This window comes from Sceloporus occidentalis, unplaced genomic scaffold, assembly GCF_023333645.1.
Source record: "Sceloporus occidentalis isolate IW3139 unplaced genomic scaffold, rSceOcc1.0.p SCAF_5, whole genome shotgun sequence".
Lineage (NCBI taxonomy): Eukaryota > Metazoa > Chordata > Lepidosauria > Squamata > Phrynosomatidae > Sceloporus > Sceloporus occidentalis.
Genome location: NW_028316985.1, coordinates 118,200,695 through 118,228,529, shown reverse-complemented (window position 1 = coordinate 118,228,529; position 27,835 = coordinate 118,200,695). Strand labels below are relative to the sequence as shown.

The following is a 27,835-nucleotide window of genomic DNA, read 5'->3' as shown; positions in this document are numbered from 1 at the left end:
GTACTTAGCAGGAAACCTTGTTGTATACAAAGCCTACTTGGACTGATCATCTTCCCCTGCCTGCCCAGCCCTACCTGTCTCCGAGACTATCAGAGCGGTAGCTGCTTTCATACAATCACCACATACAGTGGGGATGTGCCCGTGGCCGTTATTGAGCTCCCCCCACCATATGCGGCGACCGCAGATTCTCCAGTCTGCCCTATAAGATGACACCCGGTGTATAAGACGACCCCCAACTTTTGAGAAGATTTTCCTGGGTTAAAAAGTAGTCTTATATGCCAGAAAATACAGTATTTATCTTTGAGCGGCATAACTTTCAATTGTCCCAATTAGGCAAAGACAATCTCAATTAATCCTCTATCATTCCACTTTTTCAGATAGTTTTAAAATGTGCATATTTTCTCTCTCCCTCCCACTTTCTCCCTTTGTTCTCAGCTTACATCAAGTGCTGCAAACTGAGTTGAAAATGCAAAAGTTATTTACACTCAGTCAACTCATAGGGGAGAGAGGAGAGGAAGGAGCAGAATCTTGTCCTTCACAGTACACTCAGACAAATGCTAACTGCTCATTATTATTATTATTATTAACCTTTATTTATATAGCACTGTAAATTTATTTTTATTAAATTTATTTAATACATTTATTAATAACTTTCCATTGTGATTAATCTTTGATTGTGCTTTGCTATATGTGTCCCAGTTGTCATTTAGGAAACGTTGGAGAGTATGGAGTGGTCATATGGGGTGCTCAGAGGCTATGGGTCCCTGAATGCCAACCCTAACTGCACCATTGCCACAGGCATAGTTGCCCTTTGGAGGTGCCAGGCTAAGAACTTTGTATTTCAGACTTGTCGGGTTTTTTTACTGCCAGTTTTAATTTTTTTTAATCCTTTATTTTACTGTGGTGTGCTTATTGTTTTAACTTTTACTATGTAAACCATCCTGCAGTATGTTTATATTAAGGGCAGCATACACATTGAATAGATTAATGAGGAGTACACTGTAATTATATTTCTGGGACCCAGTGCAGCTCAGGCAGCAGGCAAAGTGGAATTCCAGGGTAAGAAGCTAAATTCACAGCAAATATCCCCGATTTTGGTACAATCAGTAGTATATTTTAGGAGCGTTTGCTGGAATTGCATGCTTTTTATTGATCAAAACTGAATGTAAACATGTCTTAAAGGATTATGTATGTGATCTGAAACACTATTTTGGTTTGTCTTACTTTGATTAACTCTTTGGTAATCTGGGCCCAATTCAAACAACCCATGGTTTGAAATACACACACACACACACACACACACACACAGAAAACAAACCTTGATTTTCCCATTTTATATAAGGGAAACCATTTTACTGTGCCACTGTGTGTAATGGGACTTGAGCATCCATAGATTCTGGTATTTTTGGTCATGGAACCAAACCCCAGTGGATACCAAGGCTCACTGCCATATGGAATTAGGTGAATATGGAAATGTTTGTATCTCCTTACATGAACCTGACAAAGTCTTAAAATCCTTGGTAGAAGGTTATTTTTGGCCCCATCACTTTTGGCCTGAAAGTTTTGGTGAGGGCACAGGAGAGAGCCTTCTCAGTGACTGCTCCCAGCCTGTTCAAATCCTTTCTATGGGAGACTAGGCTTGCCTTATTTCTGTTCTCCTTTTACTGGAAGACAAAGATCTTTTTATTCAAAGAGGATTTTAATGATTTAATTGGTGGCAGGGAGCCTTTTTGGGGTTTTGTGTGCATTGAGAGTTTTTTTAAACTTTATTATGTTTTTTAAAACAATTTTATATTTTTTCAAAATTAATTGTATTTTATTGTGATGTTTGTCTAATTGATTTTAGACTTCTCATTATCAAGGTTTTAAAAAAGCTAATCTTGTTTCTAGCCTTTGCAAGCCACCTTGGGTCTCATGTAGGGTGGCACATAAATTAAATTAACAATGTTTGCAGACAAGAAGCACTGAGAGAAAAGAAACATGCTGACGTTGCTCCCATAGTCCCAATTCTAATCCAGAGTATACAACATGTAAATCAAAGGTAAAGAAAAATCCAGGTTATTTTTAAAACATGAGATAAAAATAGTGTTACTATTATTATCCTGAGTTACAACACTCTGGCAACAAAAATACCTGGGACTGCTCCAGGAGGGAATGAACATTGCATGCCACATGATAGAATTAGGCCTGAAAGTTGTATTTTTAGCCCCATGTTGACTAAAGGACCTTATCACACTACAGGAATCCCACTCAGAAACTGGATTTAAAGTAGATTTAAAGTAGAAAAAACCACAAATGTGGGAGGTTTTTCACATGACGTTTCTGCAAACCAGAAATAAAGCAAACGTAAAGGGGACAAAAATAACACCTTTTTTACTTTCAAGAAATTCTGAAAATAAAAAGGTGTCGTTTTTTGCCCCCTTTACATTTGATTTATTTTTGCGTTATTTCTGGTTTGCAGAAACTTTGTGTGAAAAACTCCCTGCATTTGCGAGTTTTTTCTACTTTAAATCTATTTTAAATCCCATTTCTGAGCTAATGTGATAAGGTCCTAGATATGGTAAAAAAAAAACAGGAGGTATGAAGATTAGTGTCTGCATAGATTGGGGGGGGGGTGCTATATGGAAGGGGCCTTTGTTTGAAGACCTAAACCTGTGACTGTCTGAAGCATTCCAGCTCTGCTAAACAAACTGGTGGGGCAACAAGCGAGTCCTATGTCAGATTGCTTCTAGGAAAGCTGCTTGCAAAGGTGGTGGGAATCCTGAATCTGGAAGGCAGCTGCAACACCGCTCGTGAAGCAACAACTGCTCTGACAGGCTCCAGCCCCCTATATATGTGTGGCTTTTTCTTTCCCCAAACATAAGCTGATGCAAACAAGCTTTTGTGCCTCACACTGCCCTCTTTCAGTAGACAAAGACAAAGACCTGATTATAGACTCCAGCCCTTTGTTTTTATCAGTCACCTGCTATGCTTGTGTCTCTGTTTCCTACATAGTGGAACTCCAGCTACAAACAAGCATGTGTTACTACAATGGGTTTCCTCTCCCAAAGTAGGCTTTTCACGTGAATTAATAATTTAATCCATCATTATTGGTTGTTGTCTTCCCTTCCCCTCTCTTGTTTAGTTCTGAGAAAAACATGACATGCCTGGCATCTTTTCATAGTGTTCACTGCCTAGAAGAATTCCTCCTTTAATCAAATGACTCAGTGTTAAACGCTGGACCTCTTACTGTTACTTAGTTTATGAAGAGAGAGTAATTTGTTCATAGAATTAAAGGTGGTAAGCTAGAGTCATCATTGCATTTGTTGGTTTGTATACCCTTCCATTTCCCCCCACCCTCCCTGGTCCATGTTTTGTCTCCAGTCGATGTTTTTATTTCAGATTCTGACACTCTGTTACCTGTCTTCCATTCTTTTTTGCAAAGATCTGAACAGTTTCCACAATGGGACCTGTTTTTTCTTCCTTCCTTAGGTGTAAAGGAGCATCTCATTATGGCCTTACCAAGGAGCGAAAGCGGCGTTCACAGGATGGCTCTCCCGATTTGAACGCTGCCTTGACCGTGGCTGCTTTTGGACCAGAGCTTTCTGCTGCCTCTACTATAGCCTTAATGACCGATGAGCCAGGCCTAATTAATCCAGCCTTCAGCACCACCTCAGAAGACAGCCAGCCAGGAGCCACTTCTGCAGATCTTAACAGAAGCAGCCAAACTAGAAGTAAGATCTCAAAAAGCAAAAACCCCTTCAAATTATACAGACCTCTTTTCAAACCAAGGATGTATCCACATACTGCAATTATAGCAGTTTAATATTATTTTAACTATATTGGCTCTATTATATGGAAACATGGGATTTGTAGCATTCTGAGCAACTTAAAATTATCTGCCAGATAGTTGTATAGTTCAGGAAGAGGAATCGTTGTGTTCCTTCAAGTCAATTCTGACCTGTAGCGACCCGAAGGTAAACCTATGATGGGGTTTTCTTTGCAGGAGTTGTGTGTGGGTGTGCCTTCAGTGATGTTTCAGATATCTTGGCCTCAAATCATTTGAGGTGGTGTTTCAGATATCTTGGCCCCAAATCATTTGCGGCTTTGTAGGTCAATACTAGAACCATGAATTGAGCTCAGAAGCAAATTGGAAGCTAGTGTAGTTCTTCCAGGGCCCATGTTATATGGCAAAATGCACACCTGACATCAGTCTAGCTGCCGTATTTTGTGCTTGCTGCAGCTTCTGAACCCTTTTCATGTTAGACCCAGATTATTTTATTTATTCAAGCTCAGTGACCATTTCCCACCACACACCACTTCATAACACTATCCAGTGCTCTATGTGGAATCTGATCTCACATTTCTTGTGAGATTTACTGATACCACATTATGTCTTTGAACAGAATGGAATGGGAATTACTGTTGTAGGGGATAAAATGCCAAAAAGTTTAGAAGCAAACATAAGTTGTTCAGAAAATATAGTTACTAGTTCAGCAAAATGTTCTACCCCTTTAGCATTTTCATACAAAGGTCTAAAAATCAGATTAGCTTTTAGTAGCAAGAGTAGTGGTAGCAGCAGCATGTACTGTCTGAAGGATAATAGTGTAGAGATGCATTACACCTTACTATCACTATTTTGAAACAAAAGTGTGAAGGTTCATTTTGATGAAATGGGGGAAGGAATAAAAGCTTCTTTCAAGGGGCCATCTATTATTTCAGTACACTTCTCCTGGAGAGGGGGTAATCCAGAGTTTTGAGTTATGACATTAAAATTAAGACAGATGTTAAAGTCACTCACACTCCTAATTAATTATATTGGTCAGAATGACTTTCGACATCAGTTTCAAATATTATTTTCAGAAATTTTGTATGTATGTATGTATGAGTGTAAATATTTATAAGAACTCAAAATGGCTTGGAATAAAATCAGCTTTTAAAAAAAATGCACAAGTTTAAAAGATTTTAAATTATCATATATTCAGGCCTGCAACTACATTTAGGACAAATATAGGCCATATATAATGATGGCTATATAATATTAGCAGGGTACATGAGAGGCTATATATAATACTGAAGTAAAAGCTAAAGTACAAAGATCTTATTACAGCAACATCTTTAGCTGTTCTCAGAATAAGTAGGTTTTTTGGGGTTGTGTGTGTGTGTATGTATATGTCTCTGATTCATCTGTTGACTTAAGATGACCCCATGAATTTCACAGAGTTTTCTTATGTAAGGAATACTCTGAGGTGTTTTTGCCAGTCTCTTCCTTTGAAATATAGCCTACTGCACCAGGTACCCGTTGGTCTCCCAAATACTAGCTGGGGCTGACCCTGCTTAGTTTCCAAGATCACATGAGATCTGGTGCCTTTAGGGCATTTAGTAGTGCAGCTAAAAATGTAATGTTATTTCTCTTCCTCTCTTTTTGGTCACCAAAATCTAATGTTACCTCTTTTCCCCTCTTTTTATTCGGCTGCAGCTCGACATTTTGAACGTTCCACTATAAGAAGCAGATCTTTTAAAAAGATAAACAGAGCTTTCAGTGTTCTTCGAAGGACAAAAAGTGGCAGTGCTGTTGCTAACCACTCTGAACGGGAACGAGAGAATGTTGAAAATGTAATCGCCTCAGAAGAAGGTAATAATTTTTAAAGGCTTCTTTACTTAGACCACAGTTTCTTTAGAAATTAAAAACAAATCTTACAATTTTCACACTTTTAGATAATTGATTAGCTTTGACCTATAAAAAAAATAGACCAAAACAAAAGGCATGTTTTGAAGAAAACTGTATGGGAAACTTAAACAAGTTCATTATTAAAATGTTAGTGCTGTCCCTCCTTCACAGTGCTGTCTGTTGGGATGTTCTTCTTGTGCCTAGGTTCACAGAAATTAATACAGCTTTGCTAAGAAAACCTTCTAGTAGATTGTGCCCTCTTAGTCAAGCCACTTTGTCTTCTGCTTATTGTATAATAGACCCTAATGTTAGGCAAGGTGAGTGTGTGGCACCATTTACTAGTCTGCTTCAAGCACCAAAATATCTTGAGTATTTGTGGGTTTCCCCCCATGGATAGAAGAAAAATAGAAGGCCACAAAAATTCAGAGAAATGGACAGCTTTCTACAGACACAGAGCACTTAAACTGTTTTCCATGTATGTATGTTTATTTGTGAGAACTACTTATAGCCTGAACCTGATGTTTACGTCACAACTATATGACAAGATCATGGCCTGATATTTATGTATACACATTGAGCAATGAAAGAGTGTTGTTCTACTGTGTGTCTGGCCAGGATGGAGTGTAGACCTTCAGTGGAACTGACCAACTTGAACAACTATTGAATGGAAAATAACAGCTAAAGGCTGAAGCCAATTTGACAAATGGACAGAGCAACGATGGGCAAAGTTCAGCCCCTAGGGTATTTTTGTGGCCCCCAGGGCATCTTTGGAAACAATATATTTATGTCACAACTTTTTAGGCACCTTGACTCTGGAAACTAGGGTTCAATTCCCCATTCTGCATGACCTTGGGTGGGTCACACACTCTCAGTTCCAGAAAACCCTGTTATAGGCTCACCTTATAGTTGCCATAAGTTGGAAAGGACTTGAAGACCCAACAACAACACCAGATCCCATTGATCTTGGAAGTTAAGCAGGGTTTGCTCTGGTTAATACTTGGATGGTAGGCCCATGTGCTGTAAGCTATATTTCAGAGGAAGGAACTGGCAAAACCACTGCTGAGTATTCCTTGCCTAAGAAAACTCTGTGAAATTCATGAGGCTGCCATAAGTCGACAGGTCACTTATAGACATACACATACATCTTTAGTTGCAGGAACTACTCATCTCTTTCTCCTTAGAACTTGAACCTAATGCTTACATTTTATTAATGTTTTTATTTAAAGTATTTATACCCTGCTCTTCAGCCACAAAGGCTCTGCAATGACTGGGGCCTCCAGGGATTATCACAGGCTCTCAAAGTGGCTCACAATTATTACTATTTTTAATTAGATGGTTCATAGCATAGCAACTATATGAGAAGATCATGGGCTGATATTAATGTAAACACATTGAGAAATAATGAGTTGTATATTTTGATAACAATCTTCCACTATTCCAGGCACTTTGAGGCTTTGTTCAGGTGTATGTAAAGCAGAACTCAGGGGAATTATCTTGCATGAAGAACAAATGTCACATCAAAATGGGGCCTCATTTCATCTCCAGTGCAGGCAAAGACTGTGGATTTACAGTGATAACTCCTGGAGAGTTTGGCATTTGAAGAAAACAACTTTTAAGCAATGCTCAAATGCCTGTTGGCTTTCAGCTGCTACCATCTAGTTTCTAGAATTGTCTGCCTCTATCAAATTTGGTATTCATTTAATCTCATCAAGGTTCAAGAGCTGGCTGTTTCTAAAATTATATTTCCTATTTCATGCTTCCACTGAGTTCAGCTGCAGTTCAGATGGTTTAACTGCCAATATTATTTTAGCTTTCCTTTTGGTAGCTGTCAGCTTAGCTTCATTTTAAGTCTAGACGTATGTCTTCTGACAATAAACATTTAGTCACTGATGTGATTTTAAAAGATCCAGGTTTGTTCCTTCATCATGGTCTATACAGAAAGACAAAAGGGAAGTGCCACCAGGAAATAAGTAACCATTCTGGTTTTCTTAAATCACTTCAAATGTAAGAGTTCTGTGCATTACAGCAGCTTCCAGTAAGACATGGGAGGTATTAGAATCTTCATTTTACTGATAAACAATCAATGCATTTTAGGAATATGTTGTTGGCCCCATACAGACAGGCCAAAATAAAGCTGCTTTGGATCACTTTTGAGGTATACTGTTTCAATGATGCATGCGTACTAAGAGTCTGGAAGCTGCTCCAAAGCTGCGCTCTAGTCCTTAGGACTGGATCATGGCTTTGACGCAGCTTCCGGACATTTAAACAGCATACCTCCAAAGTGTCCTGAAGCAGCTTTATTTTGGCCTGTCTGTATAGGGCCATAATCTACCTTCATGATCTTTGGTCTCTTTTGGTTCAAAACCCTTCCTCCTTTACACTGTGGTTAATAGCTTGTATCCTTGATAAGACAAGGTAAGATGGTCCATTAGTGACAAATATTGGTAGATGTTTACTACAAAGAGTATTCTTATTCTTTGAGTAGCAGCCATGTATTTGTGCTATCATGCACTTCAGCAACATGCCAAAACAGTATTATCACTATATTACCCTGTTTCTTCTTCAAGAGCAAAGTACATAGCTTTTCGTCTTGTACTCATATTAACCTCACAACAACCATGTGAGGTAGTTAAGCTGAGAGACCCAGGCTACAGCTTAAATATCGCTTATCTGAAATGCTTAAGACCAGAACTGTTCCGTATTTTGGATTTTGGGGGATTTTGTAATACCTCTATTTGAACATATATAATAAAACATAATTAGGCTGGAGAGATACTGAGGATCTGTGAAATGGTGGGAGATGTGGATTCCCACCATTACACAGATCCTCGAGTCTCTCTCCAGCCTTGCAAATATAGTACAGGTATGTATTGTGCTGCTGGTGTTGTAGCTCAAAAGGTTTGGGCTTTTGAAATATTTCAAAATTCCAGATAAGGGCTACTCAACCTCTACTATTTTGAAAGCCAGTGTGAGTCCTGCCTAAAGCAGCCCCATTGGAATGAAGGTCTTGTTAGTCACAACTTACTTAAACCACATTGATTTCAGTAGCTCAGCTTAAGGTAGGATAAATAACAGGTTTAGCCCAATGTCAATTTTGAATGTGACAGAGTATACTCAGAATAAGAAATGCCAAACAGCAAAAGCATGAGTATTAAAGATGATCACTGCAGTCACCTATTAGTCATATACTTGCTATGATTTTCTAGAATTTCTGGCATAATTAGGTTTGGTGGAAAGACTGTATTTCTATGAAAAATGTATGTCATAGCAAAGGTTATTAATGACCCTTTCACCTTAAAACAAACAATTACTGGCTGAGAATTGTAGGTTCGTGTCAATAAGACTTAACAGGATGACTGATACAGTCGAAGAAGGTACGTGAAGTATAAGAAGCAAGGATATAACAAGCCAGATAGTTTATGCTACAGATTGGTCAAAATCTGAACCAGACAAGGCTGTGGAGGCAATCTGTGTTCTTAGCTAGAGTCTGCAGCCCAAATATGGCAAAACAGGCTTAATGGAGCAGACAGATGACTTGGTGATAAACAGAGCATAATAAATAGCTAGATAACGAAAGAAATCTGGTAGGATTGTTTAAGACAAGTCATTGATTTAGTTTGCCTCCACAAAGCAGAAAGAGAAACAGTGAAACTGGGGATGTGATTAGGGATCTGGTTAAACAGGATCTTACTCAAATTAATAAGACACTTTCATACAAGTCCATTTAAGCAAATCCTCTATCCCCAATATTTGAGAGGGGAGAATCATCTACTGGAGAAGATTTTTTAAAAAGTTACCAAACCCCAAACCCCAGAATCCTCTTCCCTAAAGAATATGCAAATAGATACATTGATTTTCTGGCACTGTAGTTTAAAATCGATGGGCAAATACACAAGCAAACCATCTTCCACATGTGCAAGGGACAAAAAAAATTCAATTTAGGTACGAATTTAGCACAAGCTTGGGTAAAGGTTCTGGACTAGCATTTTTTAATTTATGTTTCTGTTTTTGCTAATCCAGCATTCCTGGACATCTCCCCTTCCCCAGTTAAGAGAATAAGTATGTCAAGTGTTAGGATCATGTAATTATCACATTACATGAGAAAACCAATATTCATTCTTGGGAAAAATGATTGAAATTGCTGGAAATTTGCACAGAAAAGTCCTTTTGGTTGTCTCCCCCACCCCCACAAGTCTTAACTGGCAAAATAACATAAGAGCAGAGGTCTCACATAAGAGCAGAGATCTCACAGGGGCAGAATCAAGTAGATGGAGGAATGCACAATCTCCCTTTTTTGCTGCAGCCTCCCCAGAAAAGCTGTAATGGAGTGTCTGTGTTTGATGGTAGAGTAAGCCCTTGGCTGTGTGCATTGTGCTACTTTTAAGCCACTGTATGCTAAAGTGAATGGATTATTGTTATTTACCATTGTAAATGTATCGGTGCATTTCAATTAAATGTCTGTACCAATAATAAGAAAGTAAGCAATAATAACTACTCAGGAAACAAAGTACCAGGTACTTCTGCACCCAGATGATTATTTAGTATTGATAGATCCAATGTCTTCCACACCATTCGACATGTACAAATCATACTCAGAATACAGTTGCAAGTAGCTAATAAAGAGTGTTGGAGACTGGAAGACAAGATTGTTCTGAATGACATTTAGTATGTAGTTTGCTCATGGCTTTAGATAAAAAAAATGAGTGTGCTTGATCTGGTCAGTCTTATCAGCATATTTTTGCATAGAAATGTCTAAATTGTTTAATGTTGATAATAGTTTGTGCTGAACTAGGAATGGAAGCATATTCTGGACAAACTTTGTTTTTGATAAAGAACTTTGAAAACTTGTTAAATAACTCTGGATTGTTTCCAGTCAATTTTAGACAATTTCAGTCAGTACTGGTCATGCAAGCTGATTAATTCTGGGAATTGTGGTCAGAAAGGTAACTCCTGTGTTTTAATGTTAAGAATGGATTCAAATATTTAGGCCACCAACAGGTGGCATCTTTGGGCAGCTGTCAGGGCCTCTCACAGCGGGCATATTTCTGTATCCTATTACATTTTTTCCTGCTCCCACAACCATGCAACTGTGTTTAAAATCCTATGTCTTTAATGTCACTCTATTGATGCATCTGAGGAAATGGATTGATATCCACGAAAGCTCATGCTAAATTAAAAATCAGTACATCTCCTCTTCCCCCTCCCTATCCATTTTTTTCTTATTATAGGCCCGGTCCAATTAAGCCTTGGAAATTGTAGTAAGTGGACTTCTGGCAGGGAAAATGCAATCAGATAGTTTTCAAAGTGTGATAGCTGAGTCAGACTTCTCCTGAATGTACAGATCTCAGAACAGTTGAAATTTTGTACAACAGTCCAAAGCAGAAGGATCTTGGAAATTCTAGTCAAAAATGTAATTTTTCCAAGATGTATAATGTGGTTACAAGTCTAGATCCCAGAGATATAACGCTATTTAAGGCACTCTGCTTAATTTTTCATTTAAATGTGTGCCTATGCTGGTTACTGAAGTGCTGTATACAAAGTAATCATTTGTTTGTTAGAGGAAATTGTTTTATGTGAAAAAGAGATGTGTCAGGAGAAAGAAGTAGTTATAAAAAGGTGAAAATTAGTATGCATTATTTTGATTACTTTTTAAAAATTAATCCTTCCAGAACAATGTACTAAGATGAATGTGATCTTTTACCCTTTTTAATATATAGCCAATCGTTTAAAAACATAATTGGATCTTAGTGAAAAATCCTGAAATGCTTTGCAGTTAGATTTTTTTTTAATCTGCATTCCAAATAAATGTTTTTGCTGTGTTTGTTTCAGTCTTCCCAAGGTTGTATCATCTTATCCCAGATGGTGAAATTACCAGCATTAAGATCAACCGTAGTGATCCCAATGAAAGCCTTGCCATTAGGATTGTGGGAGGCAGTGAAACACCATTGGTTCACATAATAATACAGCACATCTATCAAGATGGCATCATCGCCAGAGATGGAAGATTACTGCCGGGGGACATGATACTGAAGGTACACTCTTTTCAGAGGAGGATACAAATGTAAAGAGACTGTAATAATATAAGTAGAGGCATAGCTTTTTAAAACAGTTTCTCATTTGGTTGGAGGGGATGGCAAATAACATTCTGAGGGTACATAGAAGAAATTGAAATGATGGAAATGATATAAAGAAAAAAAAGGAGTAAGTGATGGAAAATGATTTTTTTAAAAAGGTGGGAGATGACAGCATATTCTTTTTCTTGCCCACTCATGTGTGAGGATTCATTTAGAGCTTAAACAGATAAGGTTTGTTTCATTGGTCTGAAACACACTGGAGAAATAATCCACTTTGAGAACACTTTTACTACCTTAGCTTAATGCTAGGGAATTCTCTGAACCATAGTTTTGTGAAACATTTACCCTTCTTTTTTGTGGGTTTTTCAGGCTGTGTGGCTATGTTCTAGAAGAGTTCACCAGGGAACCGTCAGGAAGAAACTCTTCTAGAACATGGGCACATACCCCAAAAAATCCACAAAAAACTATGGATGCCGGCCATGAAATCATTCGACTTCACATTTAGCCTTCTCTGTCAGAGAGATCTGGTGCCACAATAAACTACAATCCCCAGGAGCCAGGACAGTTAAAGCAGTCTCAAACTGGATTATTTATGCACTGTGTTTTGAACCATTAGCTATTATCTAATTAAGCCTAAATATTTGGATTAAAGATGCTTCCCCACATACACTCACATGTACCTTGCCATGGACTCAATAGGCCTAAATTCAATTCCTCATATTTCCACACATTTAATAACAGGTGGGTGGAGGTCCTACAGAATGGAGGTTTGTGGAACACGTAGACAAGAGATGGACAGGTCACAGCCCTTGCTACAAGATAAAATCAGGCCTTCCTCCTTTGTATCTAAGATTGTATTTTGCTTTTTCTCTGATTCAGTAAATTAGAGATGAATAAAATCACCTAAAGTAGAGAGAGCTGCATAGGGACACAGTAATACTAGAGTGGGGTTTGTTCAACCATACAACATTGGCCACTGCTTTCTGATTACTGTAACTAAATCCGACTGGTCATCCTTGCTCAGTCACACATTCCAGATATGTTTCTAGGCCTAGCCATCCTAGCCAGTCAACTTGCTCTAAGTGACACAATAGATTAACAACTCAAGAGTTGCTGCAGATTCTCTTCCTTGATGGAAACAATGTTTGTGCGAGAGAGCTGTCATGATGTAGGGGAGACCAGAGTTCAAATCTCCCCTCAGCCATGGAAACCTACTGTGTGACCTTGGGCAAGTTACATTCTCTCATCCTCAGTGAAAGGCAAAGGCAAAGCCTCCTCTGAACAAAACCTGTTAAGAAAACCCTGTGATAGGTTTACCTTAGGGTCACCATAAGCTTGAAATGACTTGAAAGCACACAAGAACAATAACTACAACAATAGTGTGTGTATGCATATGTATGTTCAACTTGCCTGTCAACAGTAGGCTAAAACAATGAATTCTGCAAGATTTTCTTAGCCAAGGAATACTCAGAGAAGGTTTGCCATTGCCTTCCTCTGAAATATAGCCTCTAGTACCTGGTATTCCTTGGTGGTCTCCCATCGAAGTACAAACCAGGCCTGGTCCTGCCTTGCTTCCAAAATCAGACAGGATCTGGTACCTTCAGGGTATTTAAGCCTTTCTGAGGGAAATGTTACTGTTCATATAATCAGAGAGCATTTCCTAGATTCTAAGCTAAAGGTAAGGTTTGAGTGCAGTGTAAAGAGAAAAAGAGACATTTTCCAGCACAGGAAACTACCATCATATTTAATCATAGTTTGTTGTTGTTGTTTTTTGAGCCTTTAAGTCATTTCCAATTTCTGTTGACCCTAAGGCTATCATGGGTTTTTCTTTGCAAGATGTGTTAAGAGAAGGTTTGCCTTTGCCTTCCTCTGAGGCTGAGATAGTGTGACATGCCTGAGGTCACCCAGTGAGTTTCCATGGCTTTATGGAGATCTGAACCCTAGTCTCCAGAGTTATAGTCCAACAGCCAAACCACTACACCACAAAGGTGCTCTCATCATAGCTAGGGGTCCCTAATTTGGTAGGTCCCACATGTGCACTTTGATTTTGTTTGTTTACTTCTAGATATAACAGTGGGTCCTTGGGGAAGGGTTGCTTGGTTGGTTGGTTCCAGGATTGCCCCTCGTGGAGACCCAAATCCATGGATGCTTAAGTCCCATTAAATACAATGGCATAATAAAATGGTATCCTTTTCATAAAATGGCAAACTTAAAGTTTGCTTTTTGGAATTTATATATGTTTAAATATTTGCAAGCTATGGATAATTGAATCCTTAGATAAATGATCCATGGATACAGGGGCTGAGTATATAACCCTTGGAACCCCATCTTCCATTTGTCTTGTCGATTGCATCTCTGCACAAGGGCTCCCCATATATCTAGTGATAGGGATCTGATTTGGTTGTTGGTCAAAGGGATAAGTCAGGGAAGAATTTGTTTGGGGGCCCAATTCTACTATTGACTGTGAAGGGATGCTGTAAAAGAGTAGGAATATTCTGCTGTGTATTGTCCGCTGAATCACCTACCACCAATAAAGTTTATGCTATATAAGTAATATGTGTCAGTGTCTGGCACCGAAAGAACCCGTGAAGAGATTTGGAATTACGTACAGTTCCAGTTCCCTACTCTGCACCTTGCATTGCAGAATGGTGAATTTAGCTCTTCCTCTAAGTGTATAGCAAAAAAAGAAGAGTTATTCTTCTTTGAAGGGGCTGGAGAATGAGTGCCTCTTCCACAGTTTAGTTCAACTGCTGCACTGTAAAACTTAATTTCTAAGAGATAATTTTGCATCAGAGTAATGGCTGGAAGTATTATCTGATACAGAATGAACTGTTCCAGCAAAACAATACAAAAATACAGAAAGAACCCAAATAAAACATTGGTATAAAATGTTTAATTAGAAGCCATTTCGAATATACATGATTCCTCAAAAAAATTAAAATTTGGATCATCTGCAACTAAATATCCCTCTATCAGTTGCATCAGTTTTTCTGTCTAAATATCAAGTGAAAATATGGCCTATGATCAGTGAATTGATTCCATTCCATTTAGGAGGCTGAGGATGTAGAAACTGCATGTTCCGATTTTAATCAAAGTAGCTTAGTGTTGACAGATAAGAAATGCAAAAGAAAAAAGTGGTGAAGGTTCACATGAAACTGAGCTTGAAACCAGTGGACTCAATCTAAAATAGACAAGGGGATATTGGAGCCTGAAGAACAGATACAATAAAAATGAAAAATAGCTATTGTGTCTGGAGATAATCAGCAAGAGACGAAGAAAACAGTACAGTGTGTGCTGTCCTGGGGGAGGGTATATTATATAATGAAAACTTGGCTTCTTCTGATGCAGGCCAGTGCTGCATGTCACTTTAGCAGGAAGCCATCTGTGTAAATAGGTCTCCTGTCTGCAGTGCCAGTTCCAATTAGATGGCCTTTTACCTTCCTGATGTATGGTTCTGTCTCCCAGGTGAATGGCATCGACATCAGAAATGTGCCACACAACTATGCCTTGTCTGTCCTGAAGCAGCCCTGTCAGATCCTCCGCCTCACTGTCCTCAGAGAGCAGAGGTACCGATGCCGAAACAGTCAGCTTTCTTTCGAACTTCCCTGCAATAGGGATGACAGCTTTCATGTTATTCTGAACAAAAGCAGCCCCGACGAGCAGCTGGGGATCAAGCTGGTCCGCAGGGCCAATGAAACTGGGGTCTTTGTCTTCAACCTGTTGGAAGGTGGCCTTGCTGCCCGGGATGGACAGCTCCAAGAGAATGACAGAGTTCTGGCAATTAATGGGCATGATCTACGATATGGAGGTCCAGAAAGTGCAGCCCATCTGATACAGGTTTGTTGCCACAGCTTCCTTCCAGGTTTTAAGTGTATCTGATAAAAGGTGATGAGATACCATTGGGGTGGAAGTGCTTTATACACATATTAGCAAGGGGAAAATCTGTTCTGTTGCCAAGTTAGCTGTGTTTCCTGATTTCACACTATTTGTCAAAGCTCCTGGGAAAGTGCAAATGGTTTCTGGCAGAATCAAAGCAACCACCCCTGAAGTGTCTTCAGAGTATTATAAATAATACTTTGTTAGACTGGGAGCTAAACTTCATGGTATGTTAAATACACCATGTGTGGCTTAGGACTGCACTGTTTTTTACTCACAAGGAAATGTCTACAGTCCTAATCTGAATCTGGGCCCTTAAACCTCAACTGTAGACATTCTTTTCCATTCTCTCCCCTGAATGGGGGCTGTAAAAAAGAGGGGCAGGGAGCCTCCATTAGTGCCAAATGAGTTTTTTAAACCCTGTTTATGCCCCTGCATTACACTGTGGGGGGAAATTCTGCACACAAAAACGATTTAATCATACATTTTTGCATGCTTTTGGCCACATGTGTTTTTATCTGCAAATCTTTTCATTTTATAAGTGGACTTGATTTCATAAGTAACCTTCATTTTATAAGTATCTCTGGAGGGAAGGGTGAGGTATAGCTAAAGGAATGGGATGTGAATGTAATGTGCATTGCTAAGTAGGGCATGAACATCTAAACAAGGAGCTTTGCAAATTTGAAGCACAAAGCTGCTTTATGCCAAGTCTGACTATTAGTCCATTTTGACTAGGAATGGACAACAATTGAGTGTTAGAGGGCTGCATTGGTCACCTGGGAGAACTTGGAGGGCCACACCTCTGGTTCAAAAAAGGTCTCTTTTTGGCCTAAAACACCCCAGAAATTGTATCACCCAGGGCAGCTTGAGGCCTACAAAGTTCAGCTTGGGGTGTGCATGTAGTCAGTAGGCCACACTTTCCCCACCTCTGATTTGTCTATTCTGGCAGTGCTTCTCCAGGATTTCTGCCAGAGGTTTACCCTATTTATTTATTTTTACTATTGCATACTTTACATCAGAGATGCCAGGAGAGGAACCAATCTGGGTACAAAACCCAACTCTTACCCAAAGTTTGGAAAAGTTATTTTGTGGGGGGACTAAACTACAAAATTACAAACAATACCTTTCAAACAACAGTTAACAGCCATGTTGGTTTTGGAGGGATAGTCCAAAAATTAACATTTCCATGTTTACTTCTTTCTCATGAACTGCAACTGTTTTCAATTCAGTTAATCTCATCCACACTTTGGAACGCAGAATTGTGCTGTAGACCTAAATGCACCCTTGTTGTTTGTTGTTGTTATGTGTTTCAAAGTGACCTATCTTAGGTTTCTCTTGGCAACATTTCTTCAAAGGAGGTTTGCCATTGCCTTCTAAGGCTGAGAGAGTGGGACTTGCCCAAGGTCACCCAATGGGTTTCCATGGCTGAGCAGAGATTCAAACCCTGGCTTCCCAGAGTCATAGTCTGACACTTAAACCACTATGCCACACTGGCTCAAATACAACCTACTACATATGTAAGTTCCACTGAAATCATTGAGGTTAGTCTGGAGCCATTAATCATTTTAAATGGTGCTTTGTTGACTTTCTGCCTCTACCATTCTTGTTGAATAAGTGCTTCAAAAGATTAACTTCTGGTTTTTAACAATTGTTTCCACCGTATGATAATCTCTTTGAAGCTTGACCTGAATACATGTTAATTAAGATTCCAGCCTTGATGTACACAATTGGTTCTTCAGTAAAAATGACAGAAGCAGGCAGACAATGTTCTTTGGTGTGCACTGAATCAGTGTGGTTTGAGTATTGGATGAGGACGCTGGGAAACCAGGATCCAAATCCCCACTCGGCCATGAAAACCCACTGGGTGGCCTTGGGCAAGTCATACCAATTCTATTTTATATTATTACCTATTGTTTTATACGTATTGTGTAGATTATACGCCATTGGCAGGTTTTATTTTTATTGATTTGATCATTTGTATGTACAGCGTTGTGTACATTTACAGTGTTATAGAAATAAACTATAATAATAATAATAATAATAATAATAATACTCTCTCAGCCTCAGGGTGTGGCAATGCAAACCCCTTCTGAAGAAATCTTGCCAAGTAAATATTAAAATTCACCTTAGCCCTGCCACAGGTTGCAGACAGTTTGAAGGCACTCAAGAACAACAACAATAACAATAGGGATGTGCAAATACCCAAGTCTCCATGGTGAACCCACAATTGTTTATTGAGATCTTCTCATAGCCTTGTAACCAAGACAGTGTTAAGCCTTGAGCATATTCTCTAGATAGTCCATTGAGGGAGAGTGCATTACCTCACCTGGAAGCTTCCACAAGAGACAATTCACCTTTTAAAAAGATTGCAACCTTTCCCCCTGCACTGGTTAAATTCTGACCACTTCCAGATTATTATTATTTTTAGGGGTGCTAATTTTGGCAGTCCATGCAGCCCCCAGAGGGTCTGAAGGATAGAAAATTGATTTCCAGGTCTTCTGCAATTGCATATGTCTGCTTTATCCATTAAACCTGTTAAAGTAGCCATTAAAATAGCCTTCATGGCCTAACAAATTTGTCTGCCCATTCCTTCCTTGTCATTCTTTGTGCAGGTTCCTCATGAAGTATAGGATACATATTCTGTTAGGAAACAAGTTCAGAATATTCTCCCAGTGGGTGATATTCAGAATAATTGCTTATCACAGATGGGTGCCCACTTAATAAACTGATCTTCAAAAAGAGGGTGTATGCATAAAACTTGCATACTATGCAGATAAACATTTGAAAATAATTTAAAATAAAAACCTAATACCTCTCACAATAGAGGGGGAGACTGAGGCCAGATAACCTCTAAAACTGAGCCAGTTCTAACCTTGATAACCTAGTTAAAGGCCCCTCTTCTGTTGGTTAATGATCTTTAAACAAGATTTGGATTCAAGAGTTCTGCAAACAGAAGACACCTCCTCATGGATGACTGTCCTTTTATAGACTTTCAAATAAAGGACTATCAGCAATAAAGTGGAAATCTGGCCATCCTAGTCACAGTGATTGTAGAGAGCACGTTTCATGCTTTCTGTACAAATGCATATGATGAACTTGACACCATTCTCTCAAATGTTTAATAATGCAAAGGAAACCTTTATTTCATTTCCAAGAGAGCACATAATTTATATAGATATTTGAAACACACATATCTTTCGGGATTTAAACAACATGACCAACTGGGAACTTACTTCCAAGATTTGACCTTCATGATCATGAATCTTATTAGCCATGCTTAATACTTGAATTTCTTGCCATTGTTACCTCATTGCCATTATTATATATGTGCTCTTCCTTTATTTTCCCCCATGCAGTTCCAGGAGGAGACAGATGTAATGAATTGTGTCATATATATGTCTATGTGTATGTGTATTGTTGCTATCAGTTGAAGAAACTAGATGAGTAACAGTCAATTAAATCAACCAAACAACTGATAACATGATAATATAATTGTAGGTTATAATGAAGTCATACTACTACCAGTTGAAGAAACTAGATGAGCTACAGTCAGCTTATCACTTAATCAACTAATTATATCAGCATATAATTGCAAATCTGAGTCAGTGTAGTGGTTTGTGTTGGACTGGACTCAAAGAGACCAGGGTTTGAATCCCCACTTAGCCATGAAAACCCACTGAGTGGTCTTGAACAAGTCACATTTTCTTAGTTTCAGAGGAAGGCAAATCCCCAATCCCACTGACAAATCTTACCAAGAAAATACCATGATATTCTCATCATAAATTGGGGGAAAAAACTTGCAGGCAGACAAATAATAATTGCAAATGAATAAAGCATTCATTACAAAGGGAAAAATTCTTTCTTGTGTTTTCAGACAATTGCAGATGGATAAAGCGTCCATTGCTTTATCACAAGAGGATAGACAAAATAGCTTTCACTTGCTTCCTGTCTCCATCTGAAATACAGTAGTCCACCCTTATCTGCAGTTTTGCTTTCTATGATTTCAGTTACCTGTTGTCAGCCATGGTCCAAAAATATTATGTAGTCACCCCCTTTGTGTTCACTGGTTTCAGTTAAATGTGGTCAATTGCTGTCCAAAAATATTACTGGTATAGTGTTTGGTACTGTCTATGATTTCAAGCATCCACTAGGGTTGTGCAATGTATCCCCAGTAGGTAACGTGTGTGTGTGTGTGTGGGGGGGGAGAGACTACAGTAATTAGTCAATGAAATGTTATTAGCTAAATATTAGAACCTGTGAGGTTTAGTCAGTACAAACTTGATATTGTTGTAGATTACTAGTGTTCAAGTTTGTCCTTTTGCTATGGAGTTGCTGCAAACCAACTGAAATTAGTAATGACTAAGGCTAATTGAAAGCATATGAAGTTTGCATTAATCATGATTGACATATTCCATTGATTTGAGGAGTACTGAGTCATGAGCTACAGCTAAAATGGGACCTCTTTTTCATCAGCAGTATAGTTTCTCAGAAAGTTAATCATACTAATCTTATGACCTTATGACTTAAGACAGAGAAGGAAAGAAATGTCACTGGATTTGAATTGTTTCAGTGAAAATAGCAAAAATGCTCAGATAGTGCTTGATAAGAAAAGACACAGAAAGATGTTTTAGTCAATATGGGAAATTATGTAAATTAGATAAATTTTGAAAAATAAATGCATGAATTGTGCATATTTCAATGCAAGAAGATAACTGTCTTTCAACCTAATACACAACAAAGCTGAGAAGAAAATGTGGGTAGGATTCAGAGACTGAGAGTTTTTCACATCCCTAACTTAAACATAAATAATGTCCTCTGGATTTGAGCCATTTCTTTTACCTGAAAATGGGAGTCATAACCACTTATCCTTTTCTCAAGTTAAACTGTGAGAATCTTCTGAACTCAAATGACATGGGAAGAAAAAATCACGAGATTTCAAATAAACACTTTATTTGAACTCCTGGGATTACTACTTCTGCCCCATCATTAATCACATTTACAACTTTCCTGTAAATAACCAGTTTGGAGATAAACCACGGAGAGGCAGATCAACCTTTAAATGACCCTATCATATGTTTTGTATAGAACAGACTTGTATATTAACTAGTCTTAGTATCACTGGATGCTTTCATATCACACCTACGGCTTGAATCTAAAACCTTTTCAGACTACCCCTTACCTGTTAAAGCAACTGTGTGATTTAAAGTACAGATGCTTATATTCCTGTATGATAGGTTGTCATTTAAAATAAAAACAAAAAAAGAATATTAGGGTTCTTTTAGAAAAGACAATATTGTGAAATGTATATAGTTGCCTTTATAATGTATAAACATGTACACTTATACATTACTTATATATAGGGTTGCCAGTTCAGAATCTGAGCTTAATTGACCACAACTTGAGATCTAGGGATGGCCCCAGATGGATGTCATTAACTGATATGCATTAAATACCAACCACAGTTGCTCACAGGTTGTCATTCAAGCACACACACACACACAGAGAAAAAGAGTTTCCCTGCTTTTTTCAGTTAGTGATCAGAGATAGTGGAATTTACCTTCAAGATAATCCCAGCAGTTGGGGTTTGATGAGGATCAGGGCCCATGGAAAGGTAGGGACCTGCCTGGAGATGTTCACAAATAACAGAACAATACACATGCAAATCACTCCTGCCTTTCCAGATCGCACAATATATATACCCAAGTCCTTCCCAGGCAAGCATTCTGTGAAGATGCCAGCCACAGATGCTGGCAAAACGTCAGAAAGAAACTCTTCTAGAACATGGCCACATAGCCCAAAAAACCCACATTCACAAACTGTTTTGGACATAGTCAACATCCCTATGGAGATCGTTTCTGGGAAGATACATGTAACTATTTTACCCTAGACAAATATTTCACACACACAAAATAATCTAGAAATGCAACATCTCAGTTTCACCTTCTCTGTTGTATTGAGCAGGGCCTGCAGTTGTTACATATAGCAATATGGTTATGGTGGCCATATGGAAAAGAGGACAGGTGTCCTGCACTTTTGATAATTGAGTCTCTGCGATTTCCCCCAATTTTTCAAAACTAGAAGTGAACTTCCATCCATTTTGGGTAGGGGGACATTTTTGGCAGTTCCTGGATCCTGCCTGAGGCAGAAAATTGCCATCCTGACCGGCTTGCAGTTGTTTACTCCTGATATATATACATGCCAAGCATTTAGGCTGTCACAGGATATAGAATAATTAATAATAATAAAATAATAATTAATAAATATGACTCAATTCTTATTCTCCTAATTCTGGGAAAGATGGTTTTGCCACTGATTAACAAGCATGGTTTTTATCTTTGCCCTGCTTTACAGGCCAGCGAGAAGCGGGTTCATTTCACAGTGTCTCGGCAAACCAGGCCACAGACCCCTGATATCTTGCAGGAGGCTGGATGGGATTACAGCGGAAGCCATCCACCCTTTCCTGGTCTGAGGAACAATCCTAACAAGGTGAGGCCTAGTACTGTTTCCTCCACTCATTATGGTTTCCTCTGTGAATGGAAAAGAAGGGGGGCAGTGATCTGGTGCATTGACTAATGTGTTAATGTTTAAGCATCATATCTGGAGAGTATCACCAAAAGGCGCACCATTTAACTGCTGCAGTGTAAACACAGAAACTGTGGCCCTCTTTGTTTATATACATTGGGAAGTGCTGCTGTCTTGTGAATAGGTGATGGAAAAGAACTCACAGGAAGTATGGTGGGAAGAATGTGAAGAGAAGAAAACTACAGAACAAATGGGTGTTGTAGGGGTTGTTCCCACTTAAGATTTGAAATGATTTAAAATACAACGTTTTTAATAAAATCGATTCAAAATAACACTGTTCTTATCCCGCTATCCGAATCGCTTTGTTCATCGTTCCCATCTGGTTATTTAAATCGAAGTTTTTATCTGCAAGCGTTCCTACTTGGCATGAAATCGGTGTTTAAATAAAGCGATTCTTCTCCTCCATACCTTATTTGGAGCTGTCAATCAATAGTACGTCAGAATGACGTAACGTTAATCCGGAATATTTGGAAGCGATTTATCTTTTGGCATCGTTTCCATTTCATTGACTGTTTGTGAATTTAGCGAATTTAGGAAAGCGAATTTAGGAAACCCAAGCTCTTTCCAGAGGAACTATGGGATAGGTTTTGCATGACAGCATCCCCTCTTCATGTCTCCCAAAAGACAGCCAGGGAGAATCCCTTCAGAGAGCCCAGAGATCAATGAAGGAGGCTTCTGGCAAAGCGAATTTAAGAAACCCAAGCTCTTTCCAGAGGAACTATGGAATAGGTTTTCCATGACAGCATCCCCTCTTCATGTCTCCCAAATGACAGCCAGGGAGAATCCCTTCAGAGAGCCCAGAGATCAATGGGGGAGGCTTCTGGAAAAGTGAATTTAAGAAACCCAAGCTCTTTCCAGAGGAACTATGGGATAGGTTTTGCATGACAGCATCCCCTCTTCATGTCTCCCAAAAGACAGCCAGGGAGAATCCCTTCAGAGAGCACAGAGATCAATGGGAGAGGCTTCTGGCAAAGCGAAGTTCTTTCCAGAGGAACTATGGGATAGGTTTTCCATGACAGCATCCCCTCTTCATGTCTCCCAAAAGACAGCCAGGGAGAATCCCTTCAGAGAGCACAGAGATCAATGGGAGAGGCTTCTGGCAAAACGAAGCTCTTTCCAGAGGAACTATGGGATAGGTTTTGGAGGGCAGCATCCTGTCTCCCAAGACAGCCAGGGAGAATCCCTTCAGAGAGCACAGAGATCAATGGGAGAGGCTTCTGGCAAAGCGAAGCTCTTTCCAGAGGAACTATGGGAGAATCCCTTCAGAGAGCCCAGAGATCAATGAAGGAGGCTGCTGGAAAAGCAGGGAGGGAGCACTCTTCCCAAAGATTCTCTTTCCAGGGTTGGAGGAGAAGGCAGATTCCATTTGAGAAAGGGAGAGAGAAAGGCTCTATCCCCCCCCCCCCATTGATTAGAGCCCTTCCCTGCCTGGGCGAGATCAGATGTCTCCTCGCGAGGAGCCATCCCTTCCCTGCCTCTCCTCCGTTAGAAATGGGCTCTCCCCACACAGAGGGGAGGTTGCAATCCACCGGGGGAAGCCTTGAGCAGCCGGGACTTCAGGTGTTTAAAGCGCTGAAGAGATTAAGCGCCTGTAAACCATTAAATAAAACAATAAAAATAATCCTTATCTCTTATTGAAAGACCACAGCGGACAAAGGGGTGAGGGAAGCAAAAATGGCGACAGCCAGACGGATGGGGACAGAAAGGGCAACTCCCCCAAGGACAGCCCCATCGCACTCCGCTCCTCCCATTCATCTAACGCAATTTCAAAGGCTGTCGTTCCTATTTAAATGCTCCGGTTCCTAAATTGAATCAATGGAAAAATGTAGGTCGGACCCTAGTGTTTTTTTAACACGCGTTAAATGAGGAAAACTCGATTCAAAATTTTATTCCGCTCTACAATTCGATTTGTAGTGGGGACAATTGCGGGTTGCTCTAGAACCGTTCTAGGTTTAAATCGGATCCTAATAGGAACGCCACTCCTTGGATTCGATTCAGAACGCGGGGTTTCACCTAGTGAGAACAACTCCGTAGACAGGCACATCCAGTATTCTATATTCCTAACCATACTCCCCAGCAAAATGTAATGCACTTTAATAATAATAATAATAATAATAATACAAAAAATAATAAGAAGCTTATCTGCACTTTCTCCATCTGGCAGAAAACATGAATGCAAGGCTATTGCTCGGATTGGCTTCAGAGATTCCTGCCATCTGGTAGAAGATTAATAGAATATTATCCTGTCAGTCGGTTGAGGTTAATAGTTATCAAGAGAGGGATGTGAAGGTAGTGCTTTGACAGGCTGCCAGTTTCTTGCATCTTTGGAAGCAAAGTATGTATGTATGAGGGCTGCCAGTTTCTTGCATCTTTGAGAGCATCCAAAGGAGACCGATGCTCTGATTTACTAAACCCATCAAAAGAAAGCATGAGGGACTATAATTCTTCAGCAGGGTTTTATTCTTTTTGCTCTCTGTAAATTATGTCATTGGCTGAAGGACAATAAAGGCAAGCCACAGAAGACAGCAATCTCCACTCAAGCTATTTTCCTGCCTGAGGCAAAGTAGCAAATGGTGCCCCCCCCCCCCCCACTTCATCTAGTCATCTGCATGTGTGTATGCACCTTCAACTTGCCTGTCTTATGGCAACTCCATGAATTTCATAGGTGGGTTGCCAGTTCATTCCTCTGAAATACAACGTACAGCACCTATTCGTTAGTGGGCTCCCATCCAAGTACTAATCAGGGCTGAGCCTATTTAGCTTCCAAGATCAGACAGGTTGTGGTGCCTTTAGGGTATTTAGGCAAGGTACCTGTATTAAGGCATGTAGGGCCAAAAGCCAGCCATATTGTTTTGAGTGGGAGGCAGAAATTTCCTCATATACGCATACAAATAGATACATACCTCTAACATACAAGTAGAGAAAAGTAAATAATAAATAAATTACTGTCCTTTTATGACACCTCAACTGTCACTCTGCCTCATGGTAGGGCTAGCTATGTAAGGCAGCAGCGCATGAGAAACAGACATTGGCATCTTAACCAAACCCTAAAAGCAAGGCGACAGATATGGGAGCATAACAGACCTGATGGAAATAATGTTCTGTGATTTTTTTCTTGTTCCTTTGATCAAGATGACAAAACTGAGGTTGTTGTACTTTGGCCACATCATGAGATGGCATGACATTGGAAAAACAATAATGCTAGGAAAGGTGGAGGGAAGTAGAAAAAGAAGAAGGCCACGTGCTAGATCGATGGACTCTATTAGGGAGGTCACAAGCATGAATTTGCCAGAACAAAGCAGAGTAGTGGAGGTCAGGGGCTCTTGGAGATGTCTCATCCACAGGGTCACCATGGGTTGAGATCGACTTGAGGGCAGTTAACAACAACAACAAAACCTATGGAGACAAGCCCTTTAGTGCTCTTTTCTTCTAATAAAAGTTCAGACCTGATTTGCTCTAAGGCCCATTCATTTGTAGGTTTTTTAGCAGTCCATAGAACTCTTCTACAGCAATACAGTTCAAATGAGTGGATTTTCTTCCTTTTAACTTTTTTCACTGTCCAACATTTGCACCCATATATAGAAACCGGAGGAGTGGAATACATGCTGAACAGAATGAATAGGTTATAATCTAGCCTCTCAATTTAAATTATTTTAAAAATAAATTTCTCCTTCATCTTCTCATCTTCTTCAAATAAAAACCTCCAAGAACAGATAAACTAATAATCATGTCCAAACAACAGCATAAAAGAGACAAAAAATGACCACTACCCCCTATACAGTCCACCAGTTTAAAATATTGTATCTTGCATTTCAAAAGCTTGGGCAACTGAAAAGGTTTTCACTGGCACTTAAATTACTTCCAACCTAGTGACAGAATACCTGTGCTAGGAAGTGCCCCCCCCAAAATGGGCACTGTAATGGAGAAGGCACTATTATTTATTACTTTTGCCTATGTCACATTAAACACATTTTGTGGTGTGAATTGCTCAGAGATGCGTGGACAAGTCTTTTGAGTTTAGGAGTTTTGTGCAGGTACATGGAATAGCTTTTGTTCATTTATTTGCTCCATATGCCAGCACTGTTATCTCATTGGCCAAAGAATGACAAGCTGATAGCTTGTGCTCATGCCCTTTTGATCCCACCAGTTCAGGTCCCAACATCTGTGGAACATCAGCTCATCCCTTTCATTTGCCTTCTTCTCGAGTTTGCCAGAAAGGAAGTCCTCATGCTCTGCACAATACCTGGTTCCTTCCCAGTGTCCTTGAGTTCATCTCTTTGTGTGTCAGATGTTTTGGGCCATGTAGACATCTGATCCTACAGCTCCCATAAACCCCACTCACCAAGCACAGTGGGTAAGGCACTTTGAGAGTTGTAGCCCAGAACACATGGAAAGCCAAAGGGAGCCACTCCTCCTTAAACAGTGTTCATCTAAAGTGAACCCAGAAGGGCTGATAGTTTATTTAAAAATCTAACTTTGACAATTTGCAAGGGAGGCAGTCTAATGTCTGTAATTATGTTAACTTCTCCTAGTACATCATATTCTGTGTTCATACTGCTGTGCATCAAAGGCCTAGGATGGCCTGACCACATTTCTAGATTAACTGATACTGATAGTGAAGTAAATTAAGCAGTGTATTTCTCACACCATTTATTTTCTGTTGATCTAAGGAAGGCTCATTTAGATTTCCTCTGATATAAGGAGCGGGTGCCCCATTTGCCTACAGCTGGAACTACTCAAGGAAATCACTATACTTAAGGACAAAGATTTTCCTTATAGTCATGCAGAACATTTCAGCCCTGGCCCATACCCATTCTAAGATGTGAGATTCCCGATTGTTTTGTGCCTGACATTAAAATTTCATCCTCTATAAAGAATATTGTAAATCTGATCCTCAGTCAAGATATAATTTTTATTTAACTTTATTTGGTCTAGGGAAGATTTCTGTTTTCTACCTCAAAATATCAGAAACTCACAGAATTGTATCTAATATATTTGTGTCATTGTGATAGGTGTAAAAAAACTGCACATGAAAATCTATATATTCTATGGACACATTTTAAAATTTGTTTCTAGGATAATTTGGTCTAAATGTCCCCATCCCCTCTCGTTATTTTTTCTTCGAGAGCCAACTTCTTCTTGGACATTTCTAGGACGCAGATGTAAATGTGGGGGTGAGATTGCTTTCAAGTTTCTAATATCCAGTGCCAAGAATAAGATGCAGCCTTAACATCATTTGTTGTTATAAAATGGTTCAGCCGTCCCTTTTGGCGAAGAAAACCCGTGACATCCTGCCTTCATGTGGAAAGAGGCTGGCTCTGAAGCCTGTGCCAATTGTAAATAGTGAGTTGTCCAGCTCCAAATGTCAGGGGGAAGTTGTGAGGCACTCTGACAAAAGCAACCAGAGACATTAATAATGGAATTTTGAAAAGTGTTTTGCATACTTAGGATGGTAATACACTCCTATATTGTGTGTGAAACAAGAGAATATGAGATCTTCATTCTTATATGTTCTTATACGAAACCATTGTGCCTTGAGCATGTGTTTATGTTTCCCAAATCACTTCCATCAGTGGGTTTTTAAAAACTGTTTCTAAATATCAGATGTAACTCTCCCTTCTGCACTTTTGCACAAACTGTTGCTATTTTGTTA

At 39.4% G+C, this 27,835-nt stretch overlaps 1 protein-coding gene across 3 annotated transcripts in view; it reads left to right on the top strand.

The window, feature by feature from the left end:
- Window positions 1-27,835, top strand: part of LNX1 (ligand of numb-protein X 1) — a 109,035-nt gene that overhangs the window by 58,031 nt on the left and 23,169 nt on the right. For all 3 annotated transcript variants that reach the window (XM_089525230.1, XM_089525231.1, XM_089525233.1), the window contains 5 exons: window positions 3,472-3,713; window positions 5,459-5,614; window positions 11,480-11,682; window positions 15,190-15,561; window positions 21,952-22,086. In XM_089525230.1, the coding sequence (XP_089381356.1) occupies window positions 3,472-3,713; window positions 5,459-5,614; window positions 11,480-11,682; window positions 15,190-15,561; window positions 21,952-22,086 (1,108 nt within the window). The remainder of the gene's footprint in view (window positions 1-3,471; window positions 3,714-5,458; window positions 5,615-11,479; window positions 11,683-15,189; window positions 15,562-21,951; window positions 22,087-27,835) is intronic.